Source organism: Loxodonta africana, chromosome X (genome assembly GCF_030014295.1).
Source record: "Loxodonta africana isolate mLoxAfr1 chromosome X, mLoxAfr1.hap2, whole genome shotgun sequence".
Classification (NCBI taxonomy): Eukaryota; Metazoa; Chordata; class Mammalia; order Proboscidea; family Elephantidae; genus Loxodonta; species Loxodonta africana.
The window spans coordinates 83,684,764-83,709,423 of NC_087369.1; the positions used below are offsets into that span (position 1 = coordinate 83,684,764).

A 24,660-nucleotide genomic window follows, 5' to 3' on the forward strand; every position below is an offset into this window, starting at 1 on the left:
ATGATGGAAATAAAATGTATGTAAGTCTGGATGCAAAGGCACGTCTGGGAAAACACCAGTGTATCTGTACTTGTACGGCACATCCAGCTAAACAGAGAAGGCTTATGGAAGTACATGCATTAAAAACAGAGGTTTGGTAGTTGATTATAAACCTAAGGGGGAAAATCCATACTTTGTATTTTTGATGTATTGTACATTCACGTATTTTATTACAGACATTGAAAACTTGGCATTTCATTTTAGTCGTTTCCTTCATGAGTTCAAAACATTGTGCTTGTCCATTTTTTTTAAATAAACCTGCCTCAATTCTAAGTCAATTCTTGACTCCCTCCTCCTACCATTTGTTGATTTTTTTTTAAGACAAAGGAAAATGAATGTTTTTCAAATCTATAGGTCTCATTTTTGTGTTGGGTAACAGTTCTCTCTCCTTTTTAAGAGTAGATATCCTTGTTCAACATTTTTCTTGATTTTGGTCTTTTTTCCATTAAGTGATTGCCAGTATCAGTTTTGTCAACTGAGAATATCTTACAGCTGTACACTTCCAAGAGATTGAATTTGTCTGTAGTGTTTCATCCATTCACAGTATGGACAGTGATTACCATATAGATCTGTACTGTAATTTGGGGGGTAGCAGGGGGACTTCATCGTTAGGTTTTCTCAAGATTTAAATTAATGCATAGCAGTTCATTTATATGCACCAGTTTCTTAAGGAACACAAAATGGTTGTCCCTTGCCCCCTGGGAAACTATTTAAGAGCCAGTGAAACGATGAAAAATAGAAGGCTATTTATTTTTAATGTAATTGTATGGTCCTCAGCAAATCTAAACTCCGTGCATACACAACTGTAGCAATGTAATTTAATGCCAGTCTAAATAGTGCTTGTAGCTGAGGGAAAAGGCATAAATAATAAAGTTTCAGTTAAATAAACTTCATCCTATGTATTTTTCCTCCTAACTATATGATTTTTGGCCACTTGAGTCTTTTGTTTATATTGGCAGAAATTTAAAATCTTTGGATATTTAGGAACTTAAGATCACAGATTGTTTTGGGGCACTGAAGTAGTACATTGCATCATCATTCAACTTAGCTCCAGATTTGGGGGCAGGGGCAGCATATAGATGGTAATTTTAAAGATGATAGCAACTCATTATAAATCGGTTTTCCCTAAATCAGCATTAATGAATTAGAACTGACTTCAATAAAAATATTTACAAAGTATATAGAAAAATGTGTTAACCCTGATGTTAGAGTAGGGGGAAACGTGGATAAAATCAATTGAATTGTGCTTCACTTTATGGTATGTGGATTTGTGGTAAATGAAGCAGTTTATGGCTTTTTTTAAATAAAATTTTTAGAAAATGTAATTTTAAATGTTAGAAATCCAGTACTTGAAAGAAAGATGCTTAAATTATGAATGACTTTATGAAACAAAGTTAAGAACAAACATGTAAAATGTAAAAACAGATTTGTGTTTGTTTTGCTTGACTAAAAAAAGCTTGCTGCTAATCATGTCCTCATAAGTGTGACAGTTGTTTGCTGTGTTCATTGTCGCCTTGCATTTCATTAAATAGCCACTGCTTTTGAAAATCTTAATGTGTCATTTAGGGGTCAGGTAATAGTATTACATTTACATTTTCAAAAAAGTTTTATATTAAGTATTTATTATACAAAATTATAGTAGTAACAATTTGATTAGTCTGAATATTTTCAAGCACTGAAATAAATTTTGATTAAGTGATAAAAAAACCAACAAACAAATTTGTCTTGGAAAAAGTACAACCAGAATGCCCCTTAGAAGCAAGGGCGGTAATACTACATCTCACATACTTTGTATATGTTATAAGGAGGGATCAGTCTCTGGAGAAAGACATCATGCTTGATAGAGTTGAGGGTCAGCAAAAAAGAGGAAGACCCTCAGGAGATGGACTGACAACAGTGGTTGCAACAATGGGCTCAACGATAACAACGATTGTGAGGATGGCATAGGACCAGGCTGTATTTCGTTCTGCTGTACATAGGGTGGCTAGGAGTCTGAACTGGCTCGACAGCACCTCAGAACAACAATGGCCTAATGGAGCCCTGGTTTCATAGTGATTAAGAGCTTGGCTGCTAAAAAAAGATCAGCAGTTTGAATCCACCCTCTGCTCCTTTGAAACCCCACAAGGCAGTTCTACTCTGTCCTATAGGGTCATTATGAGTCTGAATCGACTCGATGGCAATGGGTTTTGGTTTTAATGGCTAATAAGGAGCCCTGGTGGCACAGTGGTTAAGAGCTCAGCTGCTAAACAAAAGACTGGCAGTTGGAATCCACCAGCTGCTCCTTGGAAACCCTTTGGGGCAGTTCTACTCTGTCCTATAGGACTCGATGACAATGGGTTTCTGTTTTTGTTTTTTTAATGTCTAAGGATGTTGAGCACGTTTTCATTTGCTTGTTGGCCATCTGAATGTTCTCGTTGGTGAGATAAATTTCTGTTCAAGGCCTTTACACATTTTTTGATTGAGTTGTTTGTCTTTTTGTTGTTGAGTTGTAAGAGTTTTACATATATATAAATGTATACCATATATGGATATGAGGTTCTTATGTGATACACAGTTCCCCAAAATTTTCTCCCAATCTGTGTGCTGTCTTCTTACTTTGCTGAAAAAGTCCTAGAACTCAATTTTTAAAAGGACTAAAAATCTGTACAAAAATGTTCATAGCATCTTTACTCATAATAGTCAAAACCTAGAAACAACTAAGATGTCCTTCAGTGGGTGAATGGTTAAACAAAGCATGGTACATCTATACTGTTGAATACTACACAACAATAAAAAGAATGAACCATTGATACATGCAATAACTGAGATGAATCTTAGAAGTATGCTGAGTGAAAAAATCCAATCCCCAAATGTTACGTACTGTATAATACAACTTATGTAAGATTCTTGAAATTATAAAATTATAGATGGTGAGCAGTTGTTATAAAGGGGCAACATGAAGGATCCTTGTGGTGATGTAACTGTTCTGTATCTTGACTGTGATGGTGATCATAAAACCTATACATATGATAAAATTGCACAGAACTCTTTCCCCTTCCCTTCTGCCCTGATAGTCACTGTTAAACTTTGATGTCTATATATTTGCTTATTCTATGCATTTCATATTAGTGAAATCATACAATAGTTGTCTCTATATGACTAACTTATTTCACTCAGCATAATTTTTTGAGTTTCATCCATGTTGTGGCATATATCAGGACTTTATTTCTCTTACTGTAGAGTAATATTGCGTGTATATAGCACATTTTGTTTATCCATTCATTTGCTGATGGGCATTTGGGTCATTTCCACCTTTTGGCTATTGTAAATAGTGCTGCAATGACTGAATTTCTGTTTATTGGGAAGGAAAAATATTGCAGTTAAATTTGGTGATGGCTGCATAACATGATTGATGTAATTGTTTTGATTGAATTAGACAAATGAAAAATGTTGAAGTGACAAATGTTTTGTTACCTATATTTTTACAACAATTAAAAGAAGATAAAAAGCTTACACAGAACTAAATGCACACATATACACACAAATGGGTACATGTATAACTGCAGAAATCTAAATAATATAGGTGGATTGTATAAATATCAGTTTCCTAATTGGGATAAAACCAAACAAACAAGCAAACCTGTTGCCGTCAAGTTGATTCCAACTCATAGCGACCCTATAGGGATACCGTTTTAGTCATCTAGTCCTGCTATACCAGAAATATCACCAGTGGATGGCTTTAACAAAGAGAAGTTTATTGTCTCACAGTCCAGTAGGCTAGAAGTCCGAGTTATCGGTGCCAGCTCCAGGGGAAGGTTTTCTCTCTCTGTCAGCTCTGAAGGAAGGTCCTTGTGATGCATCAGTCTTCCCTTGGTCTGAAAGCATCTCAGCAGAGGAACCTCAGGTCCAAAGGATGTGCTTTGCTCCCAGCGCTGCTTTCTTGGTGGTATGAAGTCCCCATGTCTCTCTGCTCACTTCTCTCTTTTATATCTCAAAAGAGATTGGCTAAAGACAGTATCTAATCTTGTAGACCTCATCAATATAACTACCACTAATTCATCTTATTACATCCTAGTGATAGGATTTACAACACATGGGGAAATCACAGCAGAAGATGAAATGGTAGACAATCACACAATCATACAAGGGAATCATGACCTAGCCAAGTTGACAGATATTTTGGGGGGACACAATTCACTCCATGAGAGGTACCAAAAACCAAACCAAACCTATTGCTGTTGAGTTGATTCTGATTCATCTCGACCCTAAAGGACAGAGTAGAACTGCCCCATAGGGTTTCCAAGGAGGGGCTGATAGTGTACTATAATTATGCAAGATGTTACTGTTGAGGGATACTGGGTAAAGGATACACAGCATCTCTCTGTATTATTTCTTACAACCACTTGTGAATCTCTATCTAAAAAGAGTTTCATTTTTAAAAAATGAGTCAAAACATTTAAATAGATATTTCACCAAAGAAGATACAAGTGGACAACAAGCTCATGAAAAGATGCTCAACATCAGTAGTCATCAGGGAAATGCAAAATAATACCACAATGTGATACCACTTCGTACTCACAATAATAAACCAAACCCAGTGCCGTCGAGCCGATTCCGACTCATAGCGACCCTCTAGGACAGAGTAGAACCGCCCCATAGGGTTTCCACGGAGCGCCTGGTGAATTTGAACTGCCGACCCTTTGTTTCGCAGCCGTAGCACTTAACCACTACACCACCAGGGTTTTCCTCACAATAATAGCTATAATAAAAAAGACAGACAATAACAAGTGTTGGCAAGGATATGGAGAAAATGGAACCTGCATACATTCCATCATACTGATGGAGCCACTATGGAAAACAGCTTGGCAGCTTCCTAGTAAGTTCAACATAGACTATCATATGACCCATCAACTCCACTTAAGGTATCTACCCAGGAAAAATGAAAACGTATGGCCGCACAAAGGCACATATGTGAATGTTCATGACAGCATTATTCATAACATCCGAAAGATAAGAACAACTCAAAAGTCCATCAGCTGGTGAATCGGTAAATGACATGTGATATGTCCCTACAATGGAATAGTACTGTATTCATTGATTAAAATAATGAAGTGTGCATAATGCTATAATGTGGACAAACCTCAAAATCATTATGCTAAGTGAAAGAAGCTAGATACAAAAGACCACATATTGTATGATCTAATTTATTTGAAATGCCCTGAAAAAAAATCTATAGAAACATAAAAGAGAGCAATGGTTGCCTCGGGCTGGGGGCGAGAATGGAGAGTGACTACAAAGGGGCAGGAAGTTTATTTTGGGGGTGACGGAAATGTTTTAAAATTACTTTGTGGTGATAGTTTCACAACTCTGTAAATTTATTAAAATCATTTAATTGTATGCTTTAATAAACAAAGAAAACTATTTTTTTTTTTTAGTTACAGTTCTTTTCAGCTGTTTGAGGGTTGAAAACCTCTCAGATCATTAAACCTGTTACCTCATGCCTCAGGGTCCCCATACATCAGATGGGTGAATTACCCTGTCCCCTGATTAGCAAATCAGACAGAATGTTACAAGGCCTGCTTTCTTCTCCATCAATGCCTAGCTTTACTATTCTCAACGGTTGCTAAAGCATTGTTTAGAAACTCTGATGCTTCTCATGTTTACTGACAATGGATAAACAAAATTGCATTTTGTTTGGCTTGCTCAATTCCCCTATGGTTCAGTAAAACAAATTACCTCTGGAATCAAATATGCCTTTTCAGCACGATGTATATGCAGGAAAATAGATGTGCAAGTTTGACTCTCCTTGTAAGTTTCTCCAAGCACAACACTTTCCTGAACTGCTTTGTTTTTTGACAGGGGCCTCTTTCCATATTGACAGTGAAATTTCCCCCTCCCTTTCCTTCCTCCCTACCCCACAGCCATCATTTCTTCATTTTTATTATGGTTCTAATACCTCATCTGTGCTTGTTCCAAGGTCACTTCCTACTCCTTTTCCTTTCTCTCTTTCAAATAGCCCAAGCTTGAGTGGTGAAAAGAAGTTACTATTTAAGTAATAATAAATGAAATAATGTCCTCTAGGTATTGACTTAGTAGACCTTTATGGATAATATGTCTGAAAAATTTTTAGAGTCATCTTTTTTTTTGCTTCTTTAAAGAAAAGAACTGGTGCAGAATACTGAATTTAAACTTAAGTCAAAGGTCTGTCAATCCCTTAATTGGCACATGGCATCTTATTTATTAACACCAAAGAGAATAAAAATTATATGTTTTGCCAGAAGGCTATTATGAAATATTTTAATATTTCCATCATTTATCATAATTTCTGGCTAGTAGATAAAAGTTCTCTATACTACAAAAGGAGCCCTGGTGACACAGTACTTAAGAGCTCAGCTGCTAACCAAAAAGGTCAGTGGTTCGAATCTACCAGTCACTCCTTGAAAACCCCGTAGGACAGGTCTACTCTGTGGTATAGGGCCGCTTTGAGTTGGAATCCACTTGACAGCAATGGATTTAGTTTTTTTCTTTTTTATACTACAAAAAGCTAGTTTTGTTGCTTATTGATAGTGTTACAACTTGCGTTTAAAGTCTCCAAATAATCAAGCTTTTGAATACAAAGAGAATTTTTTTTTCACTTAAATAACCGAAACTTTTTTTTTCTTTGTAAATGAAGCCTTTTTATTTAATTAAAGTGACCATGGAAACCCTGGTGGCGTAGTGGTTAAGTGCTACCGCTGCTAACCAAAGGGTCGGCAGTTCAAATCCGCCAGGCACTCCTTGGAAACTCTATGGAGCAGTTCTACTCTGTCCTATAGGGTCGCTATGAGTCGGAATCGACTTGACGGCGGCACTGGGTTTGGTTTGGTTTGGTTACCATGTATAATTACTACAGTGCTAGTATTCCTTGTGTTTTTACTGTAATCTTACTAAGGACGGAGTAGAACAGCCCCATAGGGTTTCCAAGGAGTGGCTGGCAGATTTGAACTGCCAACTTTTGGTTAGTAGCTGTAGCTTTTTTTTTTCTAATTGTGCTTTAGGTGAAAGTTTACAGCTCAAGTTAGTTGCTTCATACAAAAACTTATACATATATTGTTATGTGACCATAGTTGCTATTCCTATAATGTGACAGCACACTCACCCTTTCCATGCTGGAATTCCCATGTCCATTCAATCAGCTCCTATCCTTTTTCTGCCTTCTCATCTTGCCTCCGGACAGGAGCTGCCATTTAGTTTTGTGTACCTACTAGAACTAAGAAGCACACTCTTCACCAGTCTTATTTTATGTTTTATAGCCCAGTCTATTCTTTGTCTGAAGAGTTGGCTTCAGGAATGGTTTTAGTTCTGGGTTAACAGAAAGTCTAGGGGCCATGTCTTCTAGGGTACCTCCAAGTCAGACTATTAAGCCTGGTCTTTTTACTAGAATTTGAGTTCTGCACTCTACTTTCCTCATGCTCCATCAGGGACTCTCTGTTGTGTTCCCTGTCAGGTCAGTCATTGGTGGTAACCGGGCACCGTCTAGTTCTTCTGGTCTCAGGCTAATGGAGTGTCTGATTTATTTGGCCCTGTTTGTCTCTTGGGCTCATATTTTCCCTGTGTCTTTGGTGTTCTTCATTCTCCTTTGCTCCAGGTGAATTGGGACCAATTGATGCATCTTAGATGGCTGCTTGCTAGGTTTTAAGACCTCAGATGCCACTCACCAAAGTGGGATGCAGAACATTTTCTTAATAAACTTTGTTATGCCAATTGACCTAGATGCCCCCTGAAACCATGGTCCCCAGAACCCCACCCCTGCTACTTTGTCCATTGAAGTGTTTGGTTGTGTTGAGGGAACTTCTTAGCTTTTTGTTTAGTCCAGTTGTGCTGACTTCCCTTGTATTGTGTGCTGTCCTTCCCTTCACCTAAGATATTCTTGTCTACTATCCTGTTAGTGAATACCCCTCTCCCTCCCTCCCCAACCTCATAACCATCAAAGAATGTTTTCTTCTGTGTTTCAACCTTTTCTTGAGTTCTTATAATAGTGGTCTCACACAATATTTGCCCTTTTGCAACGAATTTCACTCAGCATAATGCCTTCCAGATTCATCCATGTTATGAGATGTTTTGCAGGTTCATTGTTGTTCTTTATCGTTTTGTAGTATTCCATTGTATGACTATACCATAATTTGTTTATCCATTTGTCCTTTGATGGCCACCTAGGTTGTTTCCATCTTTTTGCTATTGTGAACAGTGCTGCAATGAACATGGGTGTGTACACATATATTTGTGTGATGGCTCTTATTTCTCTAGGATATATTCCAAGAAGTGGGATTGCTGGATCATACGGTACTTCTATTTCTAGCTTTTTTTAAGGAGGCACCAAATCAATTTCCAAAGTGGCTGTACCATTTTACATTCCCACCAGCAGTGTATAAGTAGTGTTCCAGTCTCTCCACAACCTCTCCAACATTTATTATTTTGTGTTTTTAAACCCGAACTTCTTGATAATGGTGGTGGTTTCAACATAAGAGAACCAGTTTCTTCCTCCCTCATACACCCAAAATACTTTATACTGTTACATTGCTAATGTAATCCTCATCCTGTCTCCCCAGGCTCACCATCTGATTGGAATGCAGCTGTAGTGCAACGGAAAGAGCAGTGAAGCTCATATTAGAATACCTGGATTACACTATTTGTACTGTTATTGAGCAGCTGTTTTACTTTCCTGTCTCAATGATCCCTAAATTATGACACAGATTTTTGTGCTGCTGCCAAGTATGAAAACGTTTTGTGATGTTATTTGGAAACCAAAAATATGTGATCTCTACATTTCAGTGAGTGTAGAAAAGAAAGGATAGACTATTTGAAATAGAAAATTTGAGGCAAAAGGCCATCGTATACCTGAATAAATTACTTAAACTTTCTGAGACTCAATTTTTTCATCCATAAAACAGATAATTGATGCATACCTCACAGGATTGTTTAAGGGTTTACCGAGATTGAGTATGTGAAGGAGTCTAGCTGGTGTCTGGAAAATGGATGTTAATTGATGTTTCCATGGTTTGGGATGCTCCCTCCACCTCCATTCCCTTCAAAAAACCTTTAAAAATCAAACATGCATATTCTGATTCATCTTTCAAGAAACAGTCCGAGTTTAAAACGAGGTCTGCCATTTGGTAGTGCCATGACCTTGGACAAACACTTATCCTCTCTGCATCTAAGTTTTCCATTTGTAAAATGAGATCGTCGTGGTACATAACGAGACATGCACACAGAACACTAAGCACAGTCTCTGACAGTAAATCCTCCATAAATATTACATAGAAGTAGTAATAGAAAGCTTCCTCTTCAGTAACAAAAGTGAGGGATTGCTATATAACTTGATATATATTGGGTAAAATTATAATCTCACTTTTACAGGATATACTTTCCTTCAGCCGCCTGCACTAGGGTAATAATACCCAGCATTAATCAGTAGGAAATAAAACCTTAAGATAGTCCCCACGATACAGGTCCAGAAGCCCAAAGAGCAGTATTAAGAGCAGCACCCGCAAACCGGACTTCGATAATTCCCTGGAGTCCACCTTCAACGCCCCCCTCCCTTGGAGCCGCGCAAGCGTACACTGAATTTGCTCCTTTCTCCCAGTGCCCCCGCCTCCAACTGTCCCCCTCCTGCACCTTCTCCCCCAACACGCAGGCGCGTCTCCTCAAATCCTGTTCTTACCCCGCTCCTCTTTCCCTTCATTTTGTTCCCCCTCCTCTTCCAGTACCTCAGCAGGTTCAAACTGTTTTCCGTGAGGGTGGCGGCGATCGCGAGGTCACGTGATGAGCATCCTGCTGCCCAACATGGCGGAGTTCGACACCATCTCGGAACTGGAGGAGGAGGAGGAGGAAGAAGCGGCAACGTCGTCGTCGTCGCCGTCGTCGTCGTCGGTATCTGGGCCCGACGACGACGAGGAAGATGAGGAGGAGGAGGAAGAAGAGGAGGAGGAGGCGCCGCCCCCACCTCGGGTAGTGAGCGAGGAGCATCTGCGAAGATATGCCCCAGACCCTGTATTGGTTCGCGGCGCCGGCCACATCACTGTGTAAGCGAGAGAGGGCTGTGGGGTTCGAAAAGGCTGAGATTTGCAGGCGTTAGAGGGGCCTGTGAAGTGGGGGAGGGCAGACTGAGGCGTACAGTTAGCAAAGGACGCATAGTCTAAATGGTTAAACCGGGGGGGGGGGGTGATAGGTGGAAACGAAGTGAGGTAACTGTAAGTTGATGCACCACCAGAGTGAGTGTAGGGCAGGGAAGTTAGGGGTTTGGGAGCCAGTGGAATTGGAGTAGGGGTCAATCTCCTTTCTTCTATGTATCCTTCCAAGTGAATGATCTTTAAACTGCAGGAGGTACCAGTGGGTTCTGTGCTGCTAAGATTGGTGTCTAGTGGAACACGGTGACTGCTGTGACATGTGACAAGACATAGGCTTTTGTTCTTCAAAATTGAAAAATGATATACTTGTGAATAATAGTATATCCACCCTTATTCGTCCATCCATTCTTCCTATCTAATCCTTATACTAATGAATACAATAATCCTTTATCTTGATCACTCCTCACTCTGACGTTCCTTAAATATCACATCATTAGAGGTTCAATTTGAGAAGCATCTATGGAAAGAAGAAAGCAATGGATGGGGAGTCAGGTATCTTGAATGCTAGTCCCAGCATTGCTTCTTACTGTTTCTGTCACCTTGGTCAGGTTACTTCTTATTTCTGGACCTTGATTACTCCATCTGTACATGAGGGGTTTGGGGTAGATGGTTTCTAAGGCCTTCCCAGTTCTCAGATAATCCTAAAATAGCTGGAATGGATTTTGTAGGCAGAAATATTAAATATGCAATCATTTAATAAATAAACAACAAAAAAAAACCCAAACCCACTGCTGTCGACTCGATTCCGACTCATAGCGACCCTATATTATAATAAGTATTACTCAGCAACCCTGTGAGCTGAAGAATATTTCTTGAAAACTTATCCAGGGTGTTTTTTTTTAATCGAAATCTTGGATCATATTTGAGAAAATAAAAGGGAGAGGGACATCATAACAATTGCAAAGCAATTTTTTTTTGAATAATTCTCTGGGCTTTCAAAGGTGCGTCATCAGTTTTTATGTGCTTGGACTGTAAAATACTTGGAAGTCTGAGTATTGTGTTACGTTTATCCTCTCATCCATGTTATCTTTTACTGCATTTTCAAAATAGGCCTTTTTTTCCTATCAAGTCGTGCTGCCTCTAATTTCGTTAATGGTTCACCTACCCCTTTCAATTGAGTTCATATTATATGAAGTTGTATATTGTAAATATACACCACCTCCCCTCACTATGTTAGCTTTTAATTTTTACATGTTGAAGATTGGATCCTAATGTACTTTTGTATCTTTGTGTGAAGTGTATCAACTAAGATTTTGAAATTGTGGAAAGGCTGGGGGGGGGGATTTAGGCCTGCTTTTTGATTAGGCAATGTTAACAAAATTTTTCTTGGTTCAAGAATTTTACAGATAGCCTACAACTTCAGATGCCAAATTTCTGAGCTACTTTACTTCCATTCTTTTTGTCACTAGGGAGACAGTTTGTTACTCAAACTAATTATGATTCTGGCACCAGAGATTACTTTCATGTAGATTATTCCACATGACTGAGCAGAAAAAGGTTTCTTATTCCAGTTCATAATTTTATACTCCAGCACTTCTAAAACCCTTTATTATTTTCTAAAATTCAGACTATGGAGAAGGAGCAAGGAAACAGAATTTAAGTTCCCTGAAACTTATTTGTGGTTCCATTCCACTCTCCACATAACTATAGTGAAGTACTTAAGGAACCCATTTTCTTCATTAAAAGCAAAGCACTGACACTTGCCAGGCCAGACCCCTGTGATAGGTGTAAAGTCTCTCCCAGTTTAAAAATTCTGGCATTAGGAGTGTGAAGTAGCGGTGCTAGTGTAACTGTTGGTATTAATTGACTGAACCCAGCTGACCAATGTATACTTATTTAGTTGTACTGTACACATTCTGTCACCTAGAAAACACATTTGATATATAATGTCTGGGAATGAAAAAAGATTACATGTTTAAGATTAAGTTTTACTGGATCTCAGATGCTAGTCTTCCTATGGTAGTAAAGCCTTCATACTATCAGGTAAAATAAAATTCTTAGAAAATATTTAATCTTATCCTGAGATGTCTAAAATATTAATTTCTATTTAATTTTCTTTTGGGGTGGGAGTGTTAGAGTTGCCTTAAACTATATGCCGTATCTCAATGAAATACTCTCACCTAACATTTAATTTTTTCCATTCTCTGTACAGCCTTCTATTCTGTAGAGGACTTTGTTTCTTTTAAAAGTTTAAAATTTCAGAGCCATACCCCAAATCAGTGTATCTTAACCCTAACATTTTTCCATCTCCACATTGGCTGTGCTTTCCAGTTGCCCCATTTCTGACGCTGGTACCACCATTTTAATCCCCCAGGTTAATATTTAAAGTCATTTTAACTGTTTCTTCTCCTTGAATTGCCCTATGCTAACTTTATCCCAGGGTTATGTCATCATGCCTTTTGAAATGTAACTTAGATTGTTCATTTTCTCTGTTCCTATACTAGTTTGGATTTCCATCATCTCCTGCTTAAATTATTGCCATGGTCTGCAGCCTCTCCCCACTCCAATCCTTCCTCCATGCTTAAGCCAAACTAATCTTCTTAAAACACAGTTTAATCATGCCATTTTCCTTCTGAAAGAACCTGCATTGGATCTTAATTAAGTCTGAATTCCTGTGCCTACTTCCTCCAGCCTCAGAGCTTAAGGAATCTCTCTACTTGTCCAGAGCCCACCACTCCACTTATGCCTCCCATGCCCTTCACTTCCAGCCTCTTCCCCAATCTCAATCCATCAGGCAGTCCCTCTCTCTTTGCCTCTCAGCTAGCTCATCATGTAAAGATGTTCAGAGTCTCTCTCATTTTTTAAAAACAAAACACTAACCTTCCTTGACCCACATCTAATCTTTCTTCTTTCTTTCACCTCCAGATTTCTAAAGAGAAGATACATTCACCATGTCTACTTCCTCTTCACCCCTAGCTGTCTGCTGGGCTTCTTCACCTGATGGCCCATCATCGTCTTAAATTCAACTTGTTCAAAACAGAATTCACCCCACCTTTTATCCCCTTACACTCCTACCCCAACCCCTCAAAAAACAAACAAAACCTCCTTTTTTTCTGTATTCTCCATCTGTAGTCTACAAATTCAGTTGAATGTACCTCTACCCATAACCCATTCTTGGTTTCTTTTTCCCCACTCACTTCCCACAGCTAAGCAAGTATTAACAATGTCCACCCTAAATATTTCTTCTTTTCCTCCATCCCACCACTTCCCTGATTCAGACCCTTTTCACCATCCTGGCTAGTCATCCTGCCTCTGTTCTTGTCACCCCCATGTCTATCCTCCAGCCTGCTGCTAGATTGAGACACCTAAAGTGCAGATCTAACTAAAACACTTCTCTGCTAAAGATTATGCTGTGGCTTTCCTTCCACCTACAGGATAGAGTCTAAGGTCCATAATATGACATATGGAACCCTCAATGAACTGGACCATGTCTACATATCATCCTCAATTGCCATTCCCCTTATTGCTTATATTTCTTTGTTCATAGCATGCTTTTTCTTATTTCTTTGCATCTGCTCAAGCTGGGGCCTCCATCTAGAATGCTAGCACCTACCTCCCGCTGCCCCAATTGTCCATATGTCACTACCTCTTGCAAGTTTTCTCTGCCCCTACTAAATTGTAACCTTCAATGGCAGGAACAGTGTCTGGTTCCCTGTGAATCCTCAGGGTCTAGCACAGTGCCTAGCAGGGAGTAGACACTCAGTAAAACTAAGTTTAATGACTATTGGTTTACTCAAATAATAGTGTGTCCACCATAGTGCAAGCTGTATTACAAGTCCTCAACAAGTACTAGTTAGTTGAATCACGCTGTGCAGAGTACTTGTTTCTGAGCATAGATGTATACTGATTCAGTATTATCACCAGTCTCAGCAATGAGGAGTATAGCATGGCCTTACCTCTGAAATCTTTGTTAAGCTTGCCCCTAAATGTCAGAGTACCCCTGTCTACTTCTATCCTCTTAATATTTGGCATTCTAGTTTCTTTAACAAGGTATTAATATTTTAGCATGCAATTCATTACAATAATTTCTTAAGAAGCTGAATAATCTAACCATACTACATATCTTAAAGAATTCAAATTGTGATTCCATTTCTGAGACAACGATCATATGGTTATTTTGGGGTCTTTTTCCACATTAAAAAAATGACTAACTCCCATGAATTTTAGGTTATAGAAACAGAAATAATAAAATGTCTTTTGGAAATATAGAAAGTGTTTCAGAAATACTATACATATGAGTGATATAACTTTGTATCTATAACTTTTCTTGTTTTTTGAGGGGATATTTAGATCCAGTGTATTGAAATATGAAGAAAATTACATCTCATGAGATTTTCTCTTATTTATAGCAATGATCACACTCTTTGTATTATTTAAAATATTTACCCTTGATAGTAGGCCTGTATAGAAGTTAGCAGATACGATAGGTTACCAGTTCTTAGGAATTCGTAAAATTGGCACATTAAAATTAATATAAAAGAGCTGAAGTTATTAGATATAGAATTGAAGAAGAGGGCCAAATTTGCCAAACAGTGTATTTCTGCAAAAATTCAGAGAGCATTACAAATGTTAATACTTCTCAAATCAGGGAGTGGAATATTTCTCCTGTAAAGAGTTGTCTGGGAAATTACAGTAATGCATTCTTAATTTGTGTTTATATAAGGTGAATATAAGGTTCGTAGGCTTTAAGAATGATGAAGGTACGGTAACTTGCCATTGTGTATGTGATGAGACATGATTATTTCCATATGAAAGACTGAAGAGATTTAACAGAATTTTTTAAAAAATCCCTTTGAGTTGCATGGCATAGACTTGCCTTTTCCTTGGTATAGTAAATAGAATTCAATATGCATGCTTCAGTGCCAGTGTTACTACAGGTGCATGGTGTCCTAATGAAATGTTCTTGTTTGCAGAATCTTACTACACTTTGATCTGTTAGTATAGTCCCCATCCTTTCTTAAGCAGCCTAAGTGCGTGAACTTTAATTTGTGCGAGGTTTTGAAAGGCTAATCTGTAGCCATTTTCAAAAGATGAAAAACAGGGAGGGGTTTGGGGAGGGGAAGAAGAAGAGGAGAAAACTAAGAGGACCCAGCCTTCTTTTCCTCAATTTCCTATACACCAAGGAAATGTTCTTTATAATTTGAGCATTGAAGATACTTGACAAATAAAATATAATCGTTGAGTACCACCAGCCTGGTCAGCTTCAAATACATACTAGATTCTATATTTAGTAAAGATAAAATGACAATGTGAGCAGTTCCTAAGTGTCTGCTTGTCTAATGCTGAAGAATCCCGTATCTTGGCTAATGTCTGTCAGTGATAGATGAGCTTTTATAACCTTTGTGGACTCAGAGTTCTTAACTTAATGTTTTTTTAATGAAACAGCTGTGGTGTTTATTCAGCAGCAACCATTTCAACATTTTCCTAGCAGCTATTAAGTGAACTGTTTTACTTAGGGTTATTCGAGTTTAGCATTCTTTTTATGTGTTGAGGCTCTAAAGAAGAAAGTTAAGGAAAGAAATTCCTAGTAGGAAAGAACAGAATTGCTACTGTCCATTAGCCAAAATTATGAGATAGCATTGAGCCTAGTTTGCCTTCCTTCATACTTTTTTAAGTGAATATTGTATGCTATAGAGGAGTATGTTAAGTAAAATGATGTTTTCCTTACCATTTCTAAAATAATTTTTGTATTAGAGAAGAAAATTAGTAACCTGAACATAGCAGTTATTTCTTCAGAACTTGAGCACTGGGCTAAGCACTGTGAAGAATACAGAGAAAACAAAGTATGGGCTTTGCCTTACAAAGCTAACTTTTAAATTTGACTTTAAGATATTGATATGAATGATCAGGATATTAAGATATTGATATGGATGAGCAGCAAAAAATTAAAAAAATTATTAACTGTTGAATTGTGTAGTATAGATTAGAAGTGATTGTTTATTCAGAGAAAGGGGGCATCCCCGAGGTGGAGCATTCAAGGTATCACAGAGAGGATTAGAATTTGAGTTATTCCTTGAAGGCTGCATAGATAGGATTTAAAGTAGAGAAAGGAAACAACAGGAACCACATGAGCAAAGACGAGAATGAACATGGCAGTGGCAATGGAAAGGAAGAAATCGTTATGAGAATGTTACCTAAGGAAGAAATAACAGGACTTTAGGGACCATCTGGTTATGGAGAGAGTGCAAAAAATAAGAGAGGCAAGGTGCAAAAATGATAACAGGGTCTAGGTTAAAGGAGGAGATTAATGGTCCCATTGACAGAGATGAGGAATTTGAGAGGGGGAACCAGTTTCTACTAAATGGTAAAATTTAATTTTAGACATGTTTCACTTAAGGTGGTATTCTTTTTATGGCAAGATATGCAAATGGAAATTTTCAGTATGCAATTAAAGATAAGGGACTAGAGCACTTCTGAAAATGTAGAACTAGAGGTACAGATTTCATATTCACCAGAAAAGAAGTGATTGTCAAAGCTATAAATAGAAATAAGCTGTTATAGTTTCCTTTAGAAAGAGAAGCAGATAGCTAAAAGCTAAATTTTGGAAAAAGTCAAGGAAGAGGAAATGGAAGAAATGGGAGAGTATTAGGGAGCGATCAACGGTGTCACAAACTGCAGGCAAAGTCAGGGAGAAAAATTCTGAAGAGGACATAGAATTTGACAATAAGACAAGATGAACTCTAAAGGGTTATTTTCAGTAAAGTGGCAGCATCAAAAATGAAGAGATTAAGAAGGGAGGGGCTATTGACAAAATGGAAACTACAAAAATTCATTTGTCTGGAAATAAGTAAAAAGAGACAATAGCAAAGTTAAGAATTTTTTTTTATTGTGGTAGAACGTACGCAACATGAAATTTGCCATTTTAACCATTTTCAATTTTACAATCTAGTGATATTAATGACACTCACAATGCTGTGCAAGCATTACCACTATTAGTTTCCAAAACTCTTTCATCACCTCAAAAAGAAACTCTGTACCCATTACGTAATAACTCTAATTCCTCCCTCCTTTCCAGCCTATGGTAATCACTGATTTCTATCTCTAAGTATCTGTCTAGTATAGCTATCTCATATAAATTGGGTCATACAATGTTTGTTCTTTTGTGTCTGACTTATTTAACTTAGCATAATGTTTTCAAGGTTCATCCATATCTTAGCATGTATTAGAACTTCATTCCTTTTTGTAGTAAAATAATATTCTATTGTGTGTATATACCACATTTTCTTTATCCATTCGTCTATCGATGGACACTTGGGTTGTTTCCACCATTTGGGTGGTGTGAATAATGCTGCAATGAACATTGGTGTACAACTATCTGAGTCCCTGCTTTCAAGTCTTTTGGGTATATATCCAGGAGTGGAATGCTGGGTCATATGGTAATTCTATGTTTTATTTTTTGGGGAACCACCAAACTTTTCCACAGTGGCTGCAGCAGTTTACATTTCCACCAGTAATGGATGAGGGTTCCAGTTTCTCCACATCCATACCAATACTAGTTTTTTTTTTGCTTATTTATTTTTTAATAATAGCCATTCTAGTGGTTGTGAAGTGATACCTTATTGTGGTTATGATTTGCATTTCCATAATGACTGATGATGTTGAGTGTCTTTTAATGTATTTATTGGCCATTTGTATATCTTCTCAGAGAAATGTCTATTCAAGTTCTTTGCCTATTTTTTGATTGGGTTGTTTGTTTTTTATTGAGTTCTAGGAGTTCTTTATATAGTCGGTACATTAAACACTTATCAGGGTTTCCAAACATTTTCTCCAATTCCTTAGGTTGTCTTTTTACTTTCTTGATGTACAATTTTTTAATTTTGATGAAGTCCAATTTATCTATTTTTTCTTGTGTTGCTTGAGCTTTTGGTGTCATATCTAAGAATCCACTGCCAGAAACAAGGTCCTGAAGCTTTACCCCTAAGAGTATTATTCTAAGAGTTGTATGGTTTTAGCTCTTATATTTAGATCATTGATCTATTTTAAGTTACATATGGTGTGAGGTAGGGGTCCAGTGTCATTATTCTGCATGTGGAAATCAAGTTGTCCCAGCACCATTGTTTTGAAGAGACTATTCTTTCCCCAGTGAATGGACTTGGCACCTGTCTTAGTCATCTAGTGCAGTTTTAACAGAAATACTACAGGTGGATGGCTATAGCAAAGAGAAATTTATTCTCTCACAGTTTAGGAGGCTAGAAGTCCAAATTTAGGGTGTGAGCTCTAGGGGAAGACTTTCTCTCTCTGGTGGTTCTGGGGGAACGTCCTTGTCAGCAATCTTCTCCTGGTCTAGAAGCTTCTCAGTGCAGGAAGTCCAGGTCCAAAGGATGTGCTCTGCTCCTAGTGTTGCTTTTTTGGTGGTATGAGGTCCCCCTGTCTCTTCTTGCTTCTCTCTTTTATATCTCAAAAGAGATTGACTCAAGATACAACCCAATCTTGTAGATTGAGTCCTGCCTCATAAACATATCTGCATCTTATCCTCCCTCATTAACATCATAGAGGTAAAATTTACAACACATAGGAAAATCACATCAAATGACAAAATGATGGACACTCACACAATACTGGGAATCATGGTCTAGCCAAGTTGACACACATTTTGGGGGGACACAATTCAATAATCCATAACAGCACCGTTGTCAAAAATCAAGTAGCTGTATATATATGAGTTTGTTTCCGGACTCTGAGTTCTATTTCATTGATCTGTGTCCATCCTTATACCGGTATCACACTGGTTTATTGTTTGTTTGAGATTTTGATGAAAATGTACAAAATAAAACATATGTCATCTCAAGCATTTCTACATGTACAGTTCAGTAACATTGATTATATTCTTCAACTTGTGCAACCATTCTCACTATTCTTTTCCAAATCATTCTACCACCGTTAACATAAACTCAGTGCCCCCTAAGCAAAAACTCCCCCTTTCCCACTTTTTCCCACCCTTCGTAACAACTAGTAACCTTTGGCTTGTATGTATTTGCTTATTTCATATAAGTGAGACCGTACAGTATTTGTCTTTTTCCAACTGAGTTATTTCACTCAGCATGATGTTTTCAAGGTTCATCCATGTTGTGGCATGCATCAGGACTTGATTTCTCTTTATGGCTGAGTAGTATTCCCTTGAGTATATATACCACATTTTGTTTATCCATTCATCTCTTGTTAGACATTTTGGTCGTTTCCACCTTTTGGCTATTGTGGAAAGTGCCACAGTGAACGTTGGTGTACAGGTTTCTGTTTGTATTCCAGCCTTCACTTCTCATGGGTGTATAACTGGGATTGGGATTGCTGGATCATATGGTAGTTCTATATTCAACATTTTGAGGAACCACCAAACTGTTTTCCACAGTGGCTGCACCGTTTTACATTCCCACCAGCAATAGATGAGGGTTCCTGCCATACCATTTTGATTGCATAGCTTTGTAGTACATTTTGAAATTGGAAAATTGGGAAATATGAGTCCTCCTAGTTTGTTCTTCTTTTTCAAGATTGTTTTGACCATTCAGGACCTTGTGTAATTTTGGATGAATTTAAGGATTGACTTTTCCATTTCTGAAAAAAAAAGAGATTGTTGGAATTTTGACAGAGATTGTATTAAATCTGTAGATCACTTTGGGTAGTATTGACATCTTAACAATACTAAGCCTTTGAGAGGATAATAATCCACATAAATCAAAGTCCCTATTTTTTATATCTTTACCACTTCTATTCTGACACCAGCTGCACATGCAACAATTCTTCCTCTGACCATAACCATGTAGAGGTCACACAGGGTAAAGGACACAGACCTTCAGAGTGCCAAGTTGGCCAAAGACTTCGCCTTGGGAATCCGCACAGCACCCCCACTTCTGACCTGCTGGCTACAAATTCAGGGTTTTCCCTTACTCCATCAGGATACCAACCATAAGCTCAGGGGTTCCTAGAACCCTCACTTCTGACTTGCTGGCTCCCAGTACTCCCTGTGGTTTGATAATTCACTGGAATGAGTCACAAAACTCACAGAAAGCACTATACTTATGATTACAGTTTTGTTTTTAAGGATACAAATCAAAATCAGCAAAAAAAGAGATACCTAGGGTGAAGTTTGGGAGAGTTGCCAATGCAGAACTTCCATGTTCCAAAAAAGGGACATGCTACCCTCCCACCTGTACTAATGTCTTTCACCAACCAGGAAGCCCATTGAGCTTCCATGTCCAGAGCCTTTATTGTAGTCTCATTATGTAGCCATGACTGATTGAATCAGCCCACCTCCCTTGAGGTCAGCTGATATCAAGAGGTGGTCTTTCTGGGCTGGCCAGCCCCTACCTCAATCACCTTATTAGTTAAACTTTAAGATATGGTCTGGAGGACTTTAACAAAGGCACCTCAGCTAGGAAATTCCAAGGGTTAGAGTTGGGGCCCTGGTGGCACAGTGGTTAAGAGCTCAGCTGCTAACCAAAAGGTCAGCAATTTGAATCCATCAGGCACTCCTTGGAAACCCTATGGGGCAGTTCTGCTCTGTCCTATAGGGTCGCTATGAATCGGAATCAACGCAACGGCAGCGGGTTGGTTTAGTGGTTTTAGAGCTACCTCCCAGGAGTCAAGAACAAAGACCAATTACTGGAAGTAAAGTTGATGTAAACCCCTGAGGCTTTCCATCCAGGAACATGGGATGTGTTTTTATTTATTTAAAAAAAATGAAATAAACCAATTGCTGTCAAGTTGATTCTGACTCATGGTGACCCCACGTGTTAGAGTAGAACTGTGCTGCATAGGGTTTTCAATGGCAGTGACCTTTTGAAAGCAGGCAGCCAGGACTTTCTTCCAAGGTGCCTCTGGGCAAACTTGAACAGCCAGCCTATTAGTTGCCAAGAGCTTAACTGTTTAAACTCCAAACCAAAAAAACAAACCCGTTGCCATCAAGCCCATTCTGACTCATAGCAACCCTACAGGACAGAGTAGAGTTGCCCAATAGGGTTTCCAAGGAGTGGGTGGTGGATTTGAACTGCTGACCTTTTGGTTAACAGCCAAGTTCTTAACAACTGCACCATGATTTTTTTTAAAGCAACAATTTATTTAGGTATCCTTTAATTGCTTTCACCAGTGTTTTATAGTTTTAAGTGTATAAGTCTTTAACTTCCTTGGTTAAATTTATACTTAAGTACTTTATTCTTTTAGATACTGGTATAAATGGAATTGTTTTCTTAATTACCTTTTCAGATTATTCATTGCTCATGTACAGAATAACAATTGGTTTTTGTATATTGATCTTGTATACTGCAGTTTTCTGAATTCATTTATTGTTGACAATTTTTACCAGCTTCTGTCTGAAATTGATCAAACATGCAATTGAGATGTATTGATAATTACTAGCGATTGGAATGCGAAAGTTGGAAAAAAAGGAGGATTGGTAGTTGGAAAATATGGCCTTTTTGTTAAAAACGATGTCAGAGATCACAGGATAGAATTTTGCAAGAACAACGACTTCTTCATTGCAAATAACTTTTTTCAACAACATAAATGGTGACTGTGCACTTGGACCTCCGCAGATGGAATACACAGGAACCAAATCAACTACATCTGTGGAAACAGATGTGGAAAAGCTCAATATAACCAGCCGGGACAACTCCAGGGCCTGACTGTGGAACAGAACATGAGTTACTCACATGCACGTTGAAGAAAATTAGAACTAGTCTAAAAGAGCCAGAGTCTGACCTTAAGTATATCCCACCTGAATTTAGGAACCATCTCAAGAACGGATTTGATGCATTGAGCAGTAATGATCGAAGACCAGATGAGTTGTGGAATGATATCAAGGACATTGTACAAGAAGGAAGCAAGAGGTCATTAAAAAGACAGGAAGGAAAGAAAACAACAAAATGGATGTCAGAAGAGACTCTGAAACTTGCTTTTGAATGCTGAGTAGCTAATGTTAATGGAAGAAATGATGAAATAAAAGAGCTAAACAGAAGATTTCAAAGGACAGCTCAAGAAGACAAAGTAAAGTGTTATAATGACATGTGCAAAGAGCTGGAGTTAGAAAACCAAAAGGGAAGAATACATTCGACATTTCTCAAGCTGAATGAACTGAAGAAAAAATTCAACCCTCGAGTTGCAATAGTGAAGGAATCTATGGGGAAAATACTAAATGATGCAGAAAGTATCAAAAGAAGATGGAAGGAATACACAGAGTTATTATACCAAAAAGAATTAGTCAATGTTTGACCATTTTGAGAGGTGGCATATGATCAGGAACTGATGGTATTGAAGAAGTCCAAGCTGTACTGAAAGCACTGGTGAAAAACAAGGCTCCAGGAGTTGACAGAATACCAACTGAGATGTTTCAACAAACGGATGCAGCACTGGAAGTGCTAACTTGTCTGTGCCAAGAAACTCGAAGACAGCTACCTGGCCAGCTGAGTGGAGGAGATCTATATTTGTACCCGTTCTAAAGAAAGGTGATTGAACAGAGTGCAGGAATTATCAAACAGTATCATTAATATCACACACCAGTAAATTCTGCTGAAATCGTTAAGAAGCAACTGCAGCAGTACATTGACAGGGAACTGCCGGAAACTCAAGCCGGATTCAGAAGAGGACATGGAACCAGGGATATCTTTGCTGATATCAAATGGATCCTGGCTGAAGGCAGAGAATATCAGAAAGATGTTTACTTGTATTTTATTGACTATATAAAGGCATTCGACTGTGTGGATCATAACACATTACGGATAACATTGCAAAGAATGGGAATTCCGTAATACTTAATTGTGCTCATGAGGAACCTGTTCATAGACCGAGAGACAGTCGTTTGAACAGTACAAGGGGATATGGCATGGTTTAAAGTCAGGAAAGGTATGTGTCAGGGTTGTGATCTTTCACCATACTGATTCAATCTGTACATTGAGCAAATAATCCAAGAAGCTGGACTGTATGAAGAAGAACACGGCGTCAGGATTGGAGGAAGACTCAGTAACAACCTGCGATATACATATGACACAACCTGGTTTGCTGAAAGTGAAGAGGACTTGAAGCGCTTACTGATGAAGATCAAAGACCAAAGCCTTCAGTATGGATTAGAGCTCAATAAAAAAACAAAAATCCTCACAACTGGACCAATAAACAGCATCATGATAAATGGAGAAAAGATTGAAATTGTCAAAGATTTCATTTTATTGAATCTACAATCAACCCCAATGGAAGCAGCAGCCAAGAAATTAAAGGATGTATTGCACTGGGCAAATCTGCTGCAAAAGAGCTCTTTAAAGTATTAAAAATCAAAGATGTCACTTGTAAGGATTAAGGTTCGTCTGATCCAAGCCATTGTGTTTTCCGTCACCTCATACGCATGTGAAAGCTGGACGATGAGTAAGGAAGACTGCAGAAGAAATGATGCCTTTGAATTATGATGCTGGTGAAGAATACAGAATATACGATGGAATAGCAGAGGAATAAACAAATCTGTCTTGGAAGAAGTACAGCCAGAATGCTCCTTAGAAGCAAGGGTGGCGAGACTTCATCTCACATACTTTGGACATTTTATAAGGACAGATCAGTCCCTGAAGAAGGACATCATGCTTGGTAGATTAGACGGTTGGCAAAAAAGAGTAAGACCCTCAACAAGATGGATTGACACAGTGGCTGCAACAGTGCGCTCAAGGATAACGATTGCGAGGATGGCGCAGGACTGGGTAGTGTTTCGTTCTTTTGTACATAGGATCACTATGAATTAGAACTGACTTGATTTTTTTTTTGACCACAGCTAACAACAACAGCAGTAGCCTGTTGTAGGGAAAAAATATCACCAAGTTTAGTTAAACAAAAATAGAGTTTTATTTGGCATATATTCAAAAAGCCAAAAGTGGGAAGAGGACAGGCATGCTGCCAGAACTAATGTCTGTCCGAATTTGAGAAAATATTACAAAAAAGTGGGAAAATGGACAAGCATGCTGCCGCAGCCATGTCTGCCCAAGTCCGAGGAGAGCTCTGGGTCATTAGTATATATTAACATCACAAATGGACAAAACCATTGAAAGCTTCACCTTTTCACAGATTGACTACAGACTGTGATCTTACATTTTGAATCCGCTCTTAACAATCATTGGTACAGGCAGCTGGGTCACATTCTCTATGCTCAAGAACAGAGAATAATGATTATAATATTATTTTGTAAATCAAGCTTACTCGTGGTATTTTTGGGATTTTCCATATATAGAATCATATTATCTGTGAATAAAACTGGTTTTACTTCTTTTCTAATTTGGGTACCTTTCATTTGAGATTTCCTGTTTCTTATTGAGACAATCTGTGTAGTTTATGTGTTTGTAAGAATTGTCCATTTCATCGAAGTTATCTAATTTGTGCTTATAATATTCTCTTATGATCTTTTTTTATTTCTGTAGGTAAATTGTAATGTCACCACTTTCAGATTTTAATTATTTGCATCTTCACTTTTTTTTTTTTTGTCAGTCTGCTAAAATTCTTAATATTGGTGAACTTT

At 38.1% G+C, this 24,660-nt stretch overlaps 1 protein-coding gene across 2 annotated transcripts in view; it reads left to right on the forward strand.

Annotated features, from left to right (window-relative positions):
• Positions 1-9,630: 9,630 nt before the first annotated feature.
• Positions 9,631-24,660, forward strand: part of CHIC1 (cysteine rich hydrophobic domain 1) — an 80,613-nt gene continuing 65,583 nt past the window's right edge. The window contains exon 1 of one of the 2 annotated variants that reach the window (XM_023551433.2): positions 9,631-10,079. In XM_023551433.2, the coding sequence (XP_023407201.1) occupies positions 9,820-10,079 (260 nt within the window). In that variant the 5' untranslated portion in view covers positions 9,631-9,819. The remainder of the gene's footprint in view (positions 10,080-24,660) is intronic. The other variant, XM_003412718.4, reaches the window with a different exon arrangement.